This window comes from Thermobia domestica, chromosome 5 (genome assembly GCF_964235325.1).
Source record: "Thermobia domestica chromosome 5, izTheDome1.hap1.1, whole genome shotgun sequence".
NCBI lineage: Eukaryota > Metazoa > Arthropoda > Insecta > Zygentoma > Lepismatidae > Thermobia > Thermobia domestica.
The window spans coordinates 281,761,190-281,776,283 of NC_137458.1; the positions used below are offsets into that span (position 1 = coordinate 281,761,190).

A 15,094-nucleotide genomic window follows, 5' to 3' on the forward strand; every position below is an offset into this window, starting at 1 on the left:
AACGAAATATTAGTTATGCCTGTACTCATAAACTTCAAGCACTTCCCAAATAAAATTAGGACTTTTTAGGAAACGAAACAATCAGAAAAAAACCTCCTAAAGTACTTTTCTAAATCCGCTACTGATTATTTGTATAAATTGGTATTCAAGGTTGTGTCCGGAAAATTATTGCTAAACCACTTCACAGCTACAGTATAACAGAAATGTGGAAGTACGGTTTGACGGATATATTGAAAAACGTACGCTTTGACGGATAAATAGAAAAACGGGCAAGTTTAACTTTTGCGCTAGAAGCTAGAGTACTAAAAGCTCTTAGAAATGAAACACGGATGACAAACTAGAGAAGAAAAAAGATGTCGATAACTCAAAAGTTAAAATAAAGTTAAATAGCCTCTAAAATTACCTTCAAATACTACATTCTTCATGTTAGCTTTAATTCGTAAAACATGTGCTCCATCCATCTTGATGGTGAATTTCAGAGCGAAATATCACATTCAGGTCATGGAATTTTTATCTAACTATAGAATATACTATAAGAAAGCTATTTAGATAGAAAACTCATGAAGTTGAAAAAAGCCAAAATTTCCAAAATTCTCGTTTTTTCCCAAAAAAGCCGGCTTTTTACGTGAAAAAAAACATCGATTCAAAAAAGCCGGCTTTTTTGCATCTCTATTTTCTAATAACAGTTATTTAATAAAGATCGCAGTATGTTAGTGTTTATCATGCTTCTTCCTCATAAAATTTATTTTTTTTATAAAATAAATAAGTGTGTATTAAAGTTTAACGAGTTAATCAATTTCGGATCACTCCATGTAGGCAGCAGACGAAATCGATCTTTCTCTTTAGGTTTGGTGCTACAACATGATCTGGTGATTTAATCTTCCAATTTCCTCTATACTTATGAAATGCAATATTTACGTGTGATAAAGTAAGATAAAATATTTACCTTAATACATGTTGTTTTCCTTTTTATCCCAGTATTTCAGTAACTCTTGACTGATAATTTTATCAATGGAGAAATATCAGGATAAGAAAAGAAAACAATATATACCAAGGTAGATATTTTAACTTTTACTTTATTTTACATTAATATGCAAGTACGTAAAGCTGAATTGAATAGTTTAACGTTTTATGCATTTATGTTTTAACGGTTCTATGTTCCTGGTTTGTTTCTCATCACATTACAATAATCAGAACCATATGAACTTACATACGATTCAGTTCACGTAAGAGAAAGAAGACAAGATTCTATAGTGGAGTACATAACTCTGTTTCCAGGGCTTTTGGTTCAGTTCTACTATACGCAATGTCCCCACGTACTGATGGATAATATTTTATAGGTTTCTAAGGATCCTCCTAAAGATTTTATAGGTCAGGAGTTAGTAGAACCGCAGTGAACAGTGAACTGAGGGATGGTGATAGTATAAAATGGGAGACCTCTCTAATTGTTAAAGAGACCAAATTGTTGAGCTCGGTTATGTAGTGGCGTCAGGAGTTAGTAGAACCTCAGTGAATAATGAACTGACGGATGGTGATAGTATAAAATGGGAGACCTCTCTAATTTTCAAAGAGACCAAATTGTTGAGCTCGGTTATGTAGTGCGAGCTTGAGGAAAGTGGCAAGTCTGTTGGGTGTGTTGCGAGGGACACTCAAAGTGAACCACATCGGCAAAGAGGAACAGTGGTCGGAAGAAAACCGTCCTCAGTGACAGGTTTTGCCAAGCATTAAAGAGGATTGTCACTCAGAATTGTCGTGTGACTGCGGTCCAAGTAATGGAAGAACTCAAGTAGCACATCCTGTGTCGACCAAGTCACATGACATGAACATAAAACCGCTGATAAAAGTCAAACACGCTTTTTGCATGACGTTAATTGTGCCACAAACACGCAACATAGACCGCTGAAGACTGGAAACACGTGATATGGTCAAATGAGTGATTACTCATCTTATTTCAAACCATGAACCCAAAGAAGCGTATGATTTGCAGTGTCTTCGTCCAACCATGAAACATGGTGAAGGTTCTCTAATGCTATACGTAGCAATATCCTGGTTTTCAGTTGATCCTGCGCTGACGTTTACCGGTCGCGTCAGTAGCCATGATTGCATTTTGCCATTTTAGAGAATCATGTGCATCCTATGGTCGAGATGATACTCCTAGCCAATGACGCTGTATTTCAGGACGACAATGCGTCCATTCAAACAGCTAGGGCTGTTGCGGCGTGGTTTGAGGAATATCGGTATGAAGTTCACCAGCCCTCCCTTCACCACTCAATTACCGGATCTGAACATTTATTGTAAACATCTGTGGTCCGTTGTTTGATTGACTGAGGTTTAATGGGGACGTCAGCATCGAGGTTATTTATCCCTGTCACGATCAACACAACACTATTGTAAATAAAATTTAATAAAAAAAAAACTGCTTCAAATTAGCAATAAAAACCTAAAAGAAGAAATAAAACAATAAAGATACGAGAATAACAAATATACAACAATAACAATAAATAGAATTAATAGTAATAATAGAAAATATATCACAATATATAGTAATAATAGTAACAGAGAAATATATAATACAGTAAACTGTAAATAATAATAATAATAATAATAAAAGTCAGAAATTAACTTTTGAAGCGAATCTTTTCACGTTAGCCAAGTACAGTTCACTCAGTATCCATCAAATCGTCTTCCACCATACCAGATTTCAAACAAACTGCAGGTGGCTTACGAAGATGTAGATTTTGTTCGTTTCGGGGAAAGAAGCGTATCCTTGAGCCGAAGTATATGCTATCTAAGTTTTAGGTCAGCGATATAAGGTCAGCGCCTATCAGCTGGAGCTCGTCGAAGACCAAAACTAATAGAGAGAGGGGTTCGCTAGTAGATGCGACTGGGATCTGTTCTTTTGTCATGAACAATTGCAGACATGAATCTGGCGCAGATTTCCGCGTCCATTCTCTCCCACAAAACTGAATGAAGCATTGTACGTAGAATAGTGAGGTATTTCACTTGCTACTATTCACGACCTCTGTGACTCCATTTCATGTCGAATCAGTGCTGTTCTGACAGCGAAAGGTGGTCCAACGCCACATTAATCCAGTAAATGGCACTTTTTCAGGTGTTTCTATTAAACTGATAAGGCTGTGTATATGAAAATAAAATTCAAATAAAAACACAATATGCTGAGTTACTTGCTGAGATATTCATTTACTACAACTAAACAAACTAAACCAAATAAAGACGTGTGGTAAAAAAGAAAATTCAGTTTCTAATGATCTACTACTTACCATTCAAAATGTTCAAAATATTTCCAATTCTTCGACAAAATTCACTTTTTGACTGCAACTTCAGAAGCTTCGAACATCTCTGAAACTGTTCTGAGTCTACAATTGGTGACGTTATGGCAGTAAGATACAACTCATATATCTGAAATTAACAGATTCGAGCATAAAGATGAGCATTTAATATATAAGCCAGGAACTGTCAGGAATCTACAAAGTTGAGAACTAAAAGCAAGCCTTATATTAACTTTAAGAAAAATTTAATATTTATTTCGCCATAGGAAAAAGATGGAAAGGGATAATTCCAGCTCCCATTACAAAGGAAAGGATCAATAAATAAATAAATATATTCTGTGGAGCTGTAAATATTATCCTTTTCCTTAGATATATGTTCCGCTTGTTTTCTTGAATTTAAATTCCATTAACTCTGTTTTCCTACGATAAACGATTATAAATATAGGAATAAGGATTGTTATACAATATCTAATGATGTGACTTGCTCATATTATTCAACAGAGTATTAAAATAATTTGGAGAAAAACTAAACACATTTAAAATATACACAATTTATTCCCCACTATGAATGACGAAAAACCAATAATTTTTTGTGCTAATTAACTTCCAAGTATCATTTACTTAAAAAATTACAGAAATAAATCGAAACGCCATTAGTGAAATATCTACTTCTGTTATTTTCTTCATAAACAAATTCATTTTAAAACTATCTTAATAATTACTTCTTAACACCCTTCAATATTAATTGTGTAAATGTTTTGCACAGAAAAAATTAGCCATCAAAGAATCTTGGAAGGAAGTGAACAAAGACGGAATCACTCCAGTATTCGCCTAGTGGGCACTAACAATATAAAATTCCTGAATGTTTATTTCAGTCAGTAAATATCCGAGTATTTACCCAAAATTAGTATATTTTGATTTCAATTATCAATATTTGGGTTTCTTCCTTGGGAAGAAGAAAATAATGCATATTTGTATCGCCTTCAACAGAGGCACTACGTAACATTTTTTCGCTAGTAATTTAAGATCAAATTTCATATGTATATTAAGTAACGCAGTATTAATTGCCTAGTTATCTACTATCTACCGTCCCTCATTTTTCTATTAACACTTACATTTCTCCTATTACCCCTATCGGATAGGAACTGGTTACTTTATCTCAACAAATTCTTGGCTATATGTGATCCTAACGGCATATATAATACATCTTAAGTAAATAGTTTGTTTTGGTGAATACACTCCAATTGTACCATGTTCATCTACTAATACACACTTCGTAAAGATCAATCTTTCTGTCACTTCCTCGCATGATCAATCCGGGAAAAATTCAGCACTAAATATGTAATGCAAATATACCTATAAAACTAACATTTGCTAAGCGTTTCAGTGTAAAATATTTGTCGCATCATATTTTAAACTATTTCATAAACAAACAAAATGTAGAAGAAAGTACCGGTATAACTAACAATTCAAGCCATTTCATAAATATTAAAATTTGTCATATAACCAATTTGGGTGAGTAAATGAAAGAAAGGATAAATACCCATATTTATTTACATACCCACTTTTTTTTTTTTTTTTTTTTACCAGACCGATATCATAAACGATGTTTACTATTAAGAGTAATCCTAATGTAAACAAAGTGCAATGGTATCCTTCCCCTATTAGCGCCAGACATTGGTGATAAGACTTCATAATCACGTAATACTAGACTTGAATTGATATTTAGGAACAAATTAAAAGCGTATTTAATGGTTTATTATGGATGGATGCATCCCTTCTATGTTGAATTTCGGTTGCTATGGCCAAACAAATATAAACCAATAACATGAGTTTGTTTTGACTGAGATCATTCTAATAACGAACAGTTTCCAGTCTGCGAAGTAACAACGTTCAACGTTCATGTACACTTATTAATTTACATGACATACCTGGATTCCAATCTATGTTTCTGATTCTACTTATCAGTTACCAGCTGACTTTTGCTCCACATAAATAATATATATAAAACTAACAAACACTAATAAAAGTATTATCAGGTTTTAATTCAAGGTTCCTACTGATCTGGAGAAATCTATTTCCCTGACTTCTTCCTGGCTTTCCCTGACCTTTGGCAGGAATTTCCCTGATTTTTATGACAGGTGTCGGATGACGTTGACACATAAATAAGGAATAAATAACGGCGAATATTTATATATGAGAACATTTATTCTATAGAGATAAATTATAATTAATTGCTCATGCATACATTTCACGTACTCCTCATAAAAATCTGAGCAATGTCGCATATAACGGTTGGCTAAGCTGAAATTGGTGTACAGTTAATGTTAGAAAAGATATATTTTATAAAATTTCCCGGGCTTTCCCTGATTTCCAGTCTTTTTCCCAGTTTCACTGACCTGTACCACTTTCTCTGAGTTTCCCCGACTTCCCTGACCAGTAGGAATCCTGTAATTAATTATACTGATTTTAAATTTGCTTATAATATACATACCTTCTTTCCCAAAGGTGCTTCTGGTAAATTTTCTGATAGTCGGAACAAACATCGAAGCATAACAGTAAAGTTAAAAACATACGAATTGAGATCTTTCATTAAGATACGAATTACTTCCTGGAAAGAAAATAAATGACATTAAATAAATAAACTTAAGACGACGAGGCTTTTATCTAGAGTACGCTTAATTATTTCCACGAGAAAATGAAAAAAATCCTCTGAAGAAAAGTTCCAAAGTAATTTATTTATTCACTAAGTTTCATACAGCACAAAACCATTTGGCTGAAACTGATCAACAACATTGAAAACACAAATATAAAAGAAAAAGAAAACAAATATAAATAAAAGAAAGTTCACCTCAAACTTTACAATAAAAGAAAGTTCACCTCAAAATTTACGATATTCTTTTCAGTTGATGTCTAAAGTTTCGTTCAGTAGTGAAAATGTTGAAATCTGTTGAAACTGTGTTATAATATTGCGCTAGTCTGTAAAATAGGGAAAGCTTAACAACTGATAACCTACGAGTCTTGTAAGTTAGTTAATTTAGAGATTGAGTTCGCTGTGGAGGAACACGAATGTTAATCTGCGATAAGAATTCAGAATTTACCAATGATGATCTTACATAGGTAAAGTAAATCAGCTCCGCGACGTCGTTTTTCAGGGGTACATAAGTATATTAAAGACATTAGTTCATGCCTCGAGTAATCATGTAACTCAAGAATTCTAAATCTAACTATGACACGAAAGAAGCTTAAAACCGAGTCAATGCGAGACAGATCAGTAGGTACAGCCATATTCCATACAGGTGAACAAAATTCAATGATTGTGGAAATTCTTGTAAAACATTGTAAGGGCAGGGAGACTGTATTTCAGGAAATCTAAAAAGAAGACCAAGTAGTTTCATGACTCTGGATGAGGCCGATAGGATATGATCCGCAAAGGAGACTTTTACGTCAAAGACAACACCTAGATCTTTTTGAGATGAAACCCATTTAATGGGTACATTATGCTAAATTATACTAAGCAGTTATACTAAATTATTCCAGCCTCCAACATTTCATCGAACTCCCTGCTGCGTCAACTAGAATCAAAGGTAAGGAGAGCGGAATAACGAATGAGTATGATTTGCTATTCTTAGCATGGGTTCCTCATGAATTCCAAACTTTATACTACACACCTTGCTTTTCTAAATTCTGCTAATCATATATATAAGCTTTAATGATGGATTAATTACACAAATAATAACTATGTATAGTACTGCTTAAAAAAACTGACCACCTAGCTTTTTGAAAAACCCTGCACTCTTACTTACAATTGGAATTAAATGAAATAAATTTACATTTCTTAGGTGAACTAAAATCTTTGGATCCACAGTTAGAATTTCCTACATACAACAAGTTATCATCTTAAAGTAAGGTGGGTGGCCAAGATTTTTTTTAAACATGACTATACATTAACAATTAACACTTTCAAACATGAGTATCTTGAGATTTCCACACAAATCTTAAAACACTGTGCTTCTTCTTTTGCGGTGACAATAGTGAAGGTGTCAAAGGTTTTATTCCAACTCCCGTTAAGAATGCCATTGTGGGAGTTTGATTTTGATTTCATTCGAATAAATATTAATAATAATAATAATAATAACGTTTATTAGGCAGTAAACAGCATCCATAGCCACAGCCGCCCAGACAGTAGGGACATGACCAGGCCCTATTTAGGTAAGTGCTAGTGGCAGAATTTAGGGGGCGGCAAATTTTGGATATTTTTTAAGATTCACAATAAAATAATATTTAAAACTAGCAACCCGCAGAGTCCCGCACAAGCACGAGAAAATATGTTAATGTGTTTAATTCGCACTAATTAAAGTAGTTACTAATTAGCTAATTTATCTGATTATTTTTAAAAAGTTATCCTCTCCCACCCCCACCCCCACCCCAAGGGGTGAGGATGGCCCTGAACGTCATGAAAACTGATACCGTTAAACTCAGCGACCTCGAAGGCTATGATTTCAACACTAATATCTGTCGTTCACGATTACTTTTAAAATCTCGCTTCCTCCCTGGGGAGTGGAGTATGATCTCGAAGTTGAATTGGATTAAAACTGTCACTATTTATCTCAGCAACCCTAATAACTGAGTTCAACTCTAATATTGGTCATTTTCGATTATTTTTAAAATGCCCTCATGGGGATTCTTATGGGGATTTTGCACCCCCATATCTCAGCTCAGATGTGACCTTAGTTACCTCTAACAGGTCATTTAGATAATTTCTCTGAGAGCTTTAAAATATATTAACACTTCATGTTTCTATCTATTATGGTTTTCGAACTGAAAAATGATACAGACAGACAGCTTATTGTATTATTAATATAGACGCTTCTAAACCATTACTGACGGTGGATAATGTAAACAATTATTTTTCTTATCCGTTATCACCAATAATTATTGGTGTCTCACAGTGACGTCCACCAATGGTTACTACCTTCGGGCAAAACACCACATCATAATCATAATTGAGAGAATTAGGTCATTTAAAATTACATTGTAACTTATAATACCTGAACTGCTGCTCAACAAGAGCTAGTATGTTTCCAAAATTACGGCTTGTTTCCTTGTTTGAGACATAGGTTACTGCGGCGAGGGGAGGGGGGCGGCAAATTAGAACACAGGGGCGTACAATATATAAATACGGGCCTGGACATGACACATGCAATCATACATATACAACAAAGTCTTAGATTATATTTGACAGCAGGCAAAGTACACCAGTAATATAAGCTGTACATGCAGTTGATATTATTAAAAGAAAATAAACATACAAAAATTTAAAAAAAGATTACATTCCAAGATAAAATATGACATGTAAATAAAAACTCATAACTAAGATAAAAGTGCAGTATTCAAAAGAAAAAAGAAAAATAAATAAATAAAAAATAAATAAAAACTTAAACCTAGAAGAAAAAGAAAAGAAATAAAAGAAGATAGATGACTCAATTTACGAACTACCAACACTTACAAGGAAAACCTTTCAAATGGCACCTCACTAAATTAAATAAGTAACATTAAAAGTCGTAGTTCTGAATGAACTTCAACAAATTTAATCTGGAAAATATCTAGAACAGAGTAAAATTTATTTGCAGTATCAAGGGTTTTATAAATGGGAGGTTTCAGAGTAAAAGCTTTCGCGACAAAAGGAACAAAATTTTTAGTGTTGCGGTACGGAGTTTTTATGGAAACTAAGCCATCAATAATAACAAAAAAAAAAAAAAAAAAAAAAACTCCATGAAAGATATCATGAAAAAAATAATAAAATAAACAATATGTCGCCTATCAGTTGAAGATAACAGTGGAGTTCTTTCGATATACAAGACAAACTCGTATCTTTGAGATCTTTGAACTTTTATCGTAACCAGGGTAGGATATTATACTGAACAGACTTGATGGCATTTAAAAAATATTTGGCTTCATTGTTCCACATTACCTTCCCATACTCCAATGCACGTTAAACATGTAGAGAATTTTACAAGTATTAATATAATAATAATAATAATAATAATAATAATAATAATAATAATAATAATAATAATAATAATAAAATAATGCCTGTCTTTCTAAGAACAATGAAGATGTCGTGATCACTTTCAAATAACTTTTGTTCGAATGAAAAAGTCTCGTAACCCTGTCTTTTAATGAATGATGGAGATTTTGTGATCACTTCAAAACTATTAATCTTGTATTTTGAATTTAGGTGCACTGAAAGACCTGAGCTGAAAGGATCATTATATTTGGAATCACGAATATATTCTTTCAGTCTGCTGTTGATGTTTCTTTTCATATCATCTCTATCTAAGTGTCTTGGCAAGCAAGTGAGACTTGGTAATTATCTCCGGAATCCAGTGAATTAGCAACTCAAGCTAATCATAATAGGAAAGAATCACTCGCCTTACCTTCTTTCAAAATACTTAATTGAATATTTTAAACCATTCAGGAAATCATTCAAATATGTAGTTCATAAGTATGACAATAAAAAAGATTACAGCGATCGTGTGCTGGTACCATGAAAATTGGCATTCTATGTATACCTCGATTTCAATGGCATGTCGCAAGGGAAGACACATCGACAAAAATTAAACTTTTATTTCTTCAAACTAAGGGGAGAAAACTTCATAAACCTAATTCTTGTATACGCACTAGAACATTAGGTAACGTTTTCTCCTTTAGTCCAAAACGATAGAAGTTTAAGTATTGCTGATAGGACTTCCCTCACGAACACCCATTGCTCAATCACCGTATCTTTGTCGTAGACTGTACCCACAAGTTTTGTAAGCACAACACAAAATTCTCATAATTAAAATCGAAGAAGTATAAAGCCTCTTTAGTGCTGTCTGAAAAACAAACATTTTCTGATTTTGATAAATTTTACGAACTGACGGATTAGCTACGGGACACATCTTATCTCCGTTTTAGCAAATAGAGTGCTGAATCATGTGATGAACCATTGCAAGTACCTTTGAGTTTATCTATTCCACCAATCTTTAACCATGCACTTCCCGTTTATATATTTCCAGTATATACGTATATTCATCATTAGAACAGGTAAACACATTTCATTCCCGAGCTGGATTACAGGGCCTCTCCACGGTTCCATTGGAAATGAAAGAGATTTGGAACTCCCTTCTCTCCTGCCTACGGACCTACACACTTCCAAAACATAATATTAATAAAACTCAGTATTAATGAAATCCAGAATGAAAAATGTGAGCTCTGACAGTACATTTTCTCTCTTTTAAATTTCAATTTAATTTATATCTATTAATATAGGATATGGATGGTTGTGAAACATGGTCGTTTACTTTGAAGGAAGAACTCACATTGAAAGTATTTGAAATGAAATCTTTGAGTTTTACGTCCCACGGTTATGCCGGTTAGGCTAAAGGAGATGGTGATGATGAGAGATGAATGAAATGGTGGCATGAAGAAAGTGGGAGGAAACGGGAGAACCCCGAGAAAACCCACGCACACGGTGTTTGTCCACCACAAATGAAAGTATTTGAGAATAAAATCCTAAGACGAATAGTGGAACCCATGAGGAACAGGAATGGAGAATGGCGGGAACTTCATAACAAGGAACTACATAATTTATACCGTTTACAAAACGTTGTTAGGGTCACCAAGTCTAGGAGTCTCAGGTGCGCAGGTTATGTATTCAGAATGGAAAAAGTAGGAACGCTTTCAAAGATTTAACTGCAAATTCAATCGATAAATGACCATTAGGAAGATCTGGGCGCAGATGGGAGGTAAATATTAGGACGGATCTCACAGAAATACGAATACAAAGTAGTAACCGGATCCAATTGGCTAAGGACAGAAGTCAAGGGAGAGCTTTTGTGAACACGGCACTGAACCTAAAGCTTCCATAGGCCATAGAGTTAGTTATACAGAATATGGCGTAGAAAAATAATGAATGGGTTTTGCTCCATTTCTAATATCTTAGAGCTTTACTGTAATTGTAAGATATTTTAACACCTTAAACCGAACTTTTTACTTTCACTTACAGAGAGAGAGAGATACATCACAGGCTGTTAGAATTTAAAATATACATACCTTTGTTGCGTCATCATCCTGTAGCAGTGATGATCTTTCATTGGGTGGCAAACCCTCTACATATTTTCGGAAAGAACCTAACTGTCTAAATTTCTCCAAAAGGTTGTGAGACAAATTGTTTACTCTCTTCGGTACATCACTTGGATCACAACATAGGACACTCACTGAATACGAGTAAAAATAATCGGCCATACAGAACTGCAAAACAGCAATTAAAATTCGTTATATTCAAATATATGTATTCTTCTTTTAAAAGGTAAATACAATAAAACCTGTTAACTTGGCCACTTCTGTAACTTGGTATCATTTCTGTAGAACCTGCATTTTCCCGTAAGATATTCATTAGTTATTACTGCATTAAGATGACCTATCTTGAGACTTAGTTGCATTGAAATAATGTTGTTTCTATACTGTTATATTAAATTACCTATGTATGTTGCATATCTACAGTGATTTTCATTTCTTTGAAACCTTTTCATATTCCTTTTGCTGTTGTCAGAAGCACAGTAAATCGAAGTGAGAAAGATGAAAAATTAGTCCACTATAAATAAATTTCCAAAAATACAGGACATGGTGGTACTTTTCTGTTGCTTTCATACCTGTACAGTCAGCGAGTATCTCAACAGATTGACGCCATTAAGGTTTCTCATTTCGTTCTATATTGCGAGACATTTCGTAGTTCAGTTCAGATGGATTTGGATTTCTTTGTTTTCGTCACGTCTTCAAATCCGTTTCCTTCTGGTTAGCTTGCAGGAAATTTAACAAATGACAATCGCATTCACGTTGCAAAGTATTAAGAAGAAAGAAAAATACGATAATAGGACAAGTGTTTTGTTGTTATTGTTGTTTACTTGTCAACAATTATAAATAAGTAAGGTGCTGGGATGAATCTGTTTCCAGATGCACAACAGAGTTGATTTTCGTATTTCGTTGCTTAAAGGGGCGAGACAGAATGGACGTTCTGAGTATTTCCTAGAACTGACGATTTTATCTGCATCTTTCATCGTAAGTGTATGAGAAAGAGAAAAGAACAAAGAAGGAGCCGTAACGTTTTGTGGGCTAATTAGGATGTTGAAATTACAACACTTGAAACACAGTATGCAAATGACAAACTAAAAATTGATATTTATTTCTATGTTTCTATGACCTGTGTAATAAATATACTGCAGAAATAATTTTGTGGGACTTACATCGCAGGAATAATTTTTACTGTGTGCTATTTTATAAAATAGGAACTAATATGTATTATCTGTCAGGAAAGTAAATGTACACCTGTTTTTCGAGTCTGGCATTCCTGCTCTCCATCCGTGGAGAGTATGAGAATTAAATCAATCAAATGTTTACTGAGGGGCAAAAAGAAAAGTTTAATCTGAATAAGACATTGCAGATGGATACAAGCTGTGAATACGAATAGTGCATAGTTAAAATAAATAACGACACCGAAAGAGAAAGCCACAAACAGCTGTTAAATTTAGAAAAAAAAGAGTAAAAATTGTTGAAGTGGGAACATAAAACAAAAATACAAAAAATACGCCGAAAACTAAACGTTAACCATGCCATGATCTTGGTGTAGTGGTTAAGGTGCTGGCTTACAAATGCAAAGGTCGCCAGTTCGAATCTTCGGTGAGGATATTTTTTTAAAAAAATTTGTTTATAATACATGCAGCTCATGAGAGATGGTAAAAGAGGTCGTATTTAGGCTTTCGTAGCAATTATTATTGGTAAGGTTTAGTACTGATAATAATTTTTGTCTTTGTGTATTGCATTTATTCTTTTCTTCATTTCAAAAGAGAAAAATATCCGAACAAACGCCAACAAAATTCCTCATATTTTGAATGTAAACGCCATTTGCAATTAGTAAAGAATAAAAATTGAACGTTCCGATGTAGCTGCAAAAAGTAAAAACAAAAACATGGAAGTAGACCATACTCATGGTTATTAAAAATACAATTTCTACATGCCTTACACCTCCCGACCACGTTTCTACGTCAGCAAGTAAGAGGTTTGTGTTTAGGTTAGGCTGGTCAATACGTTTTGCAAAGGGGCCCGGTTTAGCTCTGACGCACCACAGGTGCGGGAAGGGAGCAAAACACTTTTTCTCTCTCCCTCTGTGTGTCTGTTTATCTATCTATCTGTATATATATAACGCTATTTGTGAATGCCATAACCACCCTAATTTTAAGTGGATTGAGATGAAACTTGGCACAAACATTAATTGTTGAATACAAAATTATTTCTGCAGAATATAATCAGACGAAAGTGTTCAAAATGGCGGCCCCTTAAACTCTTAAAAACTTCGCCATATTTCGCCCATAAAAGGGGATTCAGAAAGTTTGAATAACTTTTCCTCTTTTACTGAAATATTTGTGTGCAGAGACTTATTGAAATATTGCACCCGATTAATCGCATAAAGAATATTCATGCCCTTTACGCTACGGTCAGGATTTTTTTTTTTTTTTTTTTTTTTTTTTTTTTTTTTTTTTTGCAGGAGGGGGTTATTTTCGTATCGGAACAAAATGATTGCTAGTGATGATATGAAATTACACATTGAAAGTGAAGTAACTTGTGAAACGTGTTATTTGAAAGAATAATATAATAAATGTGCTTTCCTCTAACACAGAGAACTGTAAATCATGTAATTCGAGTTCGGGAGCCTGAATGGCGAGGAGTGTTATTTGATTTGCTTTTTAGTAACACATTGCATTGCAAATAAAGGTAGGCAACATTAGTGGTAAGTAAAACAACAATAATAATAATAATAATAATAATAATAATAATAATAAAAATAATAGGTGTTGTTTGTGGAAAGGCAATATCTTCCTCAATTCTTCTTCAAACGTAATAATTGTAACGCCAAATCTCCCTTAGAAACAAAATATTAGCAATTCATATCGAGAAAACGGGAAACTGTTGAGTGATGGGAGCAACGTTGGACAGTATGCACTCATAGTACTCAGAAAAATAAGCGATTTCAATGAAAAATGAACGAAGAGTCATTGCCGTGGGTAGTCATGGAGCCAAGCAGAGCCCTCTTTAGGCAAAATGTCGATAACTTATATCGAGAGAACAGGAGGTGATAGTGAGACAGGACCAACGTTGGACACCGTGGACCCAAAAGGCGCATCGAAAAAATTAGGGGGGGGAGGGGTGCGGGCACCAGCCAGCCTTACTTATTTCCACCTAATAATATAAAATTATATTGTCGAAATACACACACGAGTTAGCTAGTAATATTTCATATAATAATAATAATAATAATAATAATAATAATAATAATAATAATAATAATAATAATAATAATAATAATAATAATTATTATTATTATTATTATTATTATTATTATTATTATTATTATTATTATTATTATTATTATTATTATCGACAGCGTCTTCTCATTACGTGTGCATGTTTGACATGAAGCCAAAGAGAAGATCCATCATTCGTAGAAAGAATAAGAATAGCCAGTTACTTTAATTGTGAACGACGGCGAAAAATACGAAGAGTGTGACAACCTTAGCGAAAAGAAATAATACTTTCTCTCAAATGGATAAAAAAATCAAGCCGAGATAGATTCGTACTCGCATGGACGGCGCGAACAGCCAGTTCATTGTCCACTTTTTTTTTTTAACTGACTCACCGAACTGTTTCAGTAACTTACTTATTGCTAATTTTACTTGCTTCACTCGTTTAACTTGCTTTTTCTAATA

General features: G+C 33.8%; 1 protein-coding gene across 1 annotated transcript in view; it reads right to left on the minus strand.

Annotated features, from left to right (window-relative positions):
* Orc3 (origin recognition complex subunit 3) overlaps positions 1-15,094 on the minus strand; it is a 103,903-nt gene that overhangs the window by 51,083 nt on the left and 37,726 nt on the right. Inside the window, exons 8-10 of the mRNA XM_081760155.1 lie at positions 11,388-11,585; positions 5,785-5,901; positions 3,282-3,420 (exon numbers count right to left, since the gene is read on the minus strand). Of these exons, the coding sequence (XP_081616281.1) occupies positions 3,282-3,420; positions 5,785-5,901; positions 11,388-11,585 (454 nt within the window). The remainder of the gene's footprint in view (positions 1-3,281; positions 3,421-5,784; positions 5,902-11,387; positions 11,586-15,094) is intronic.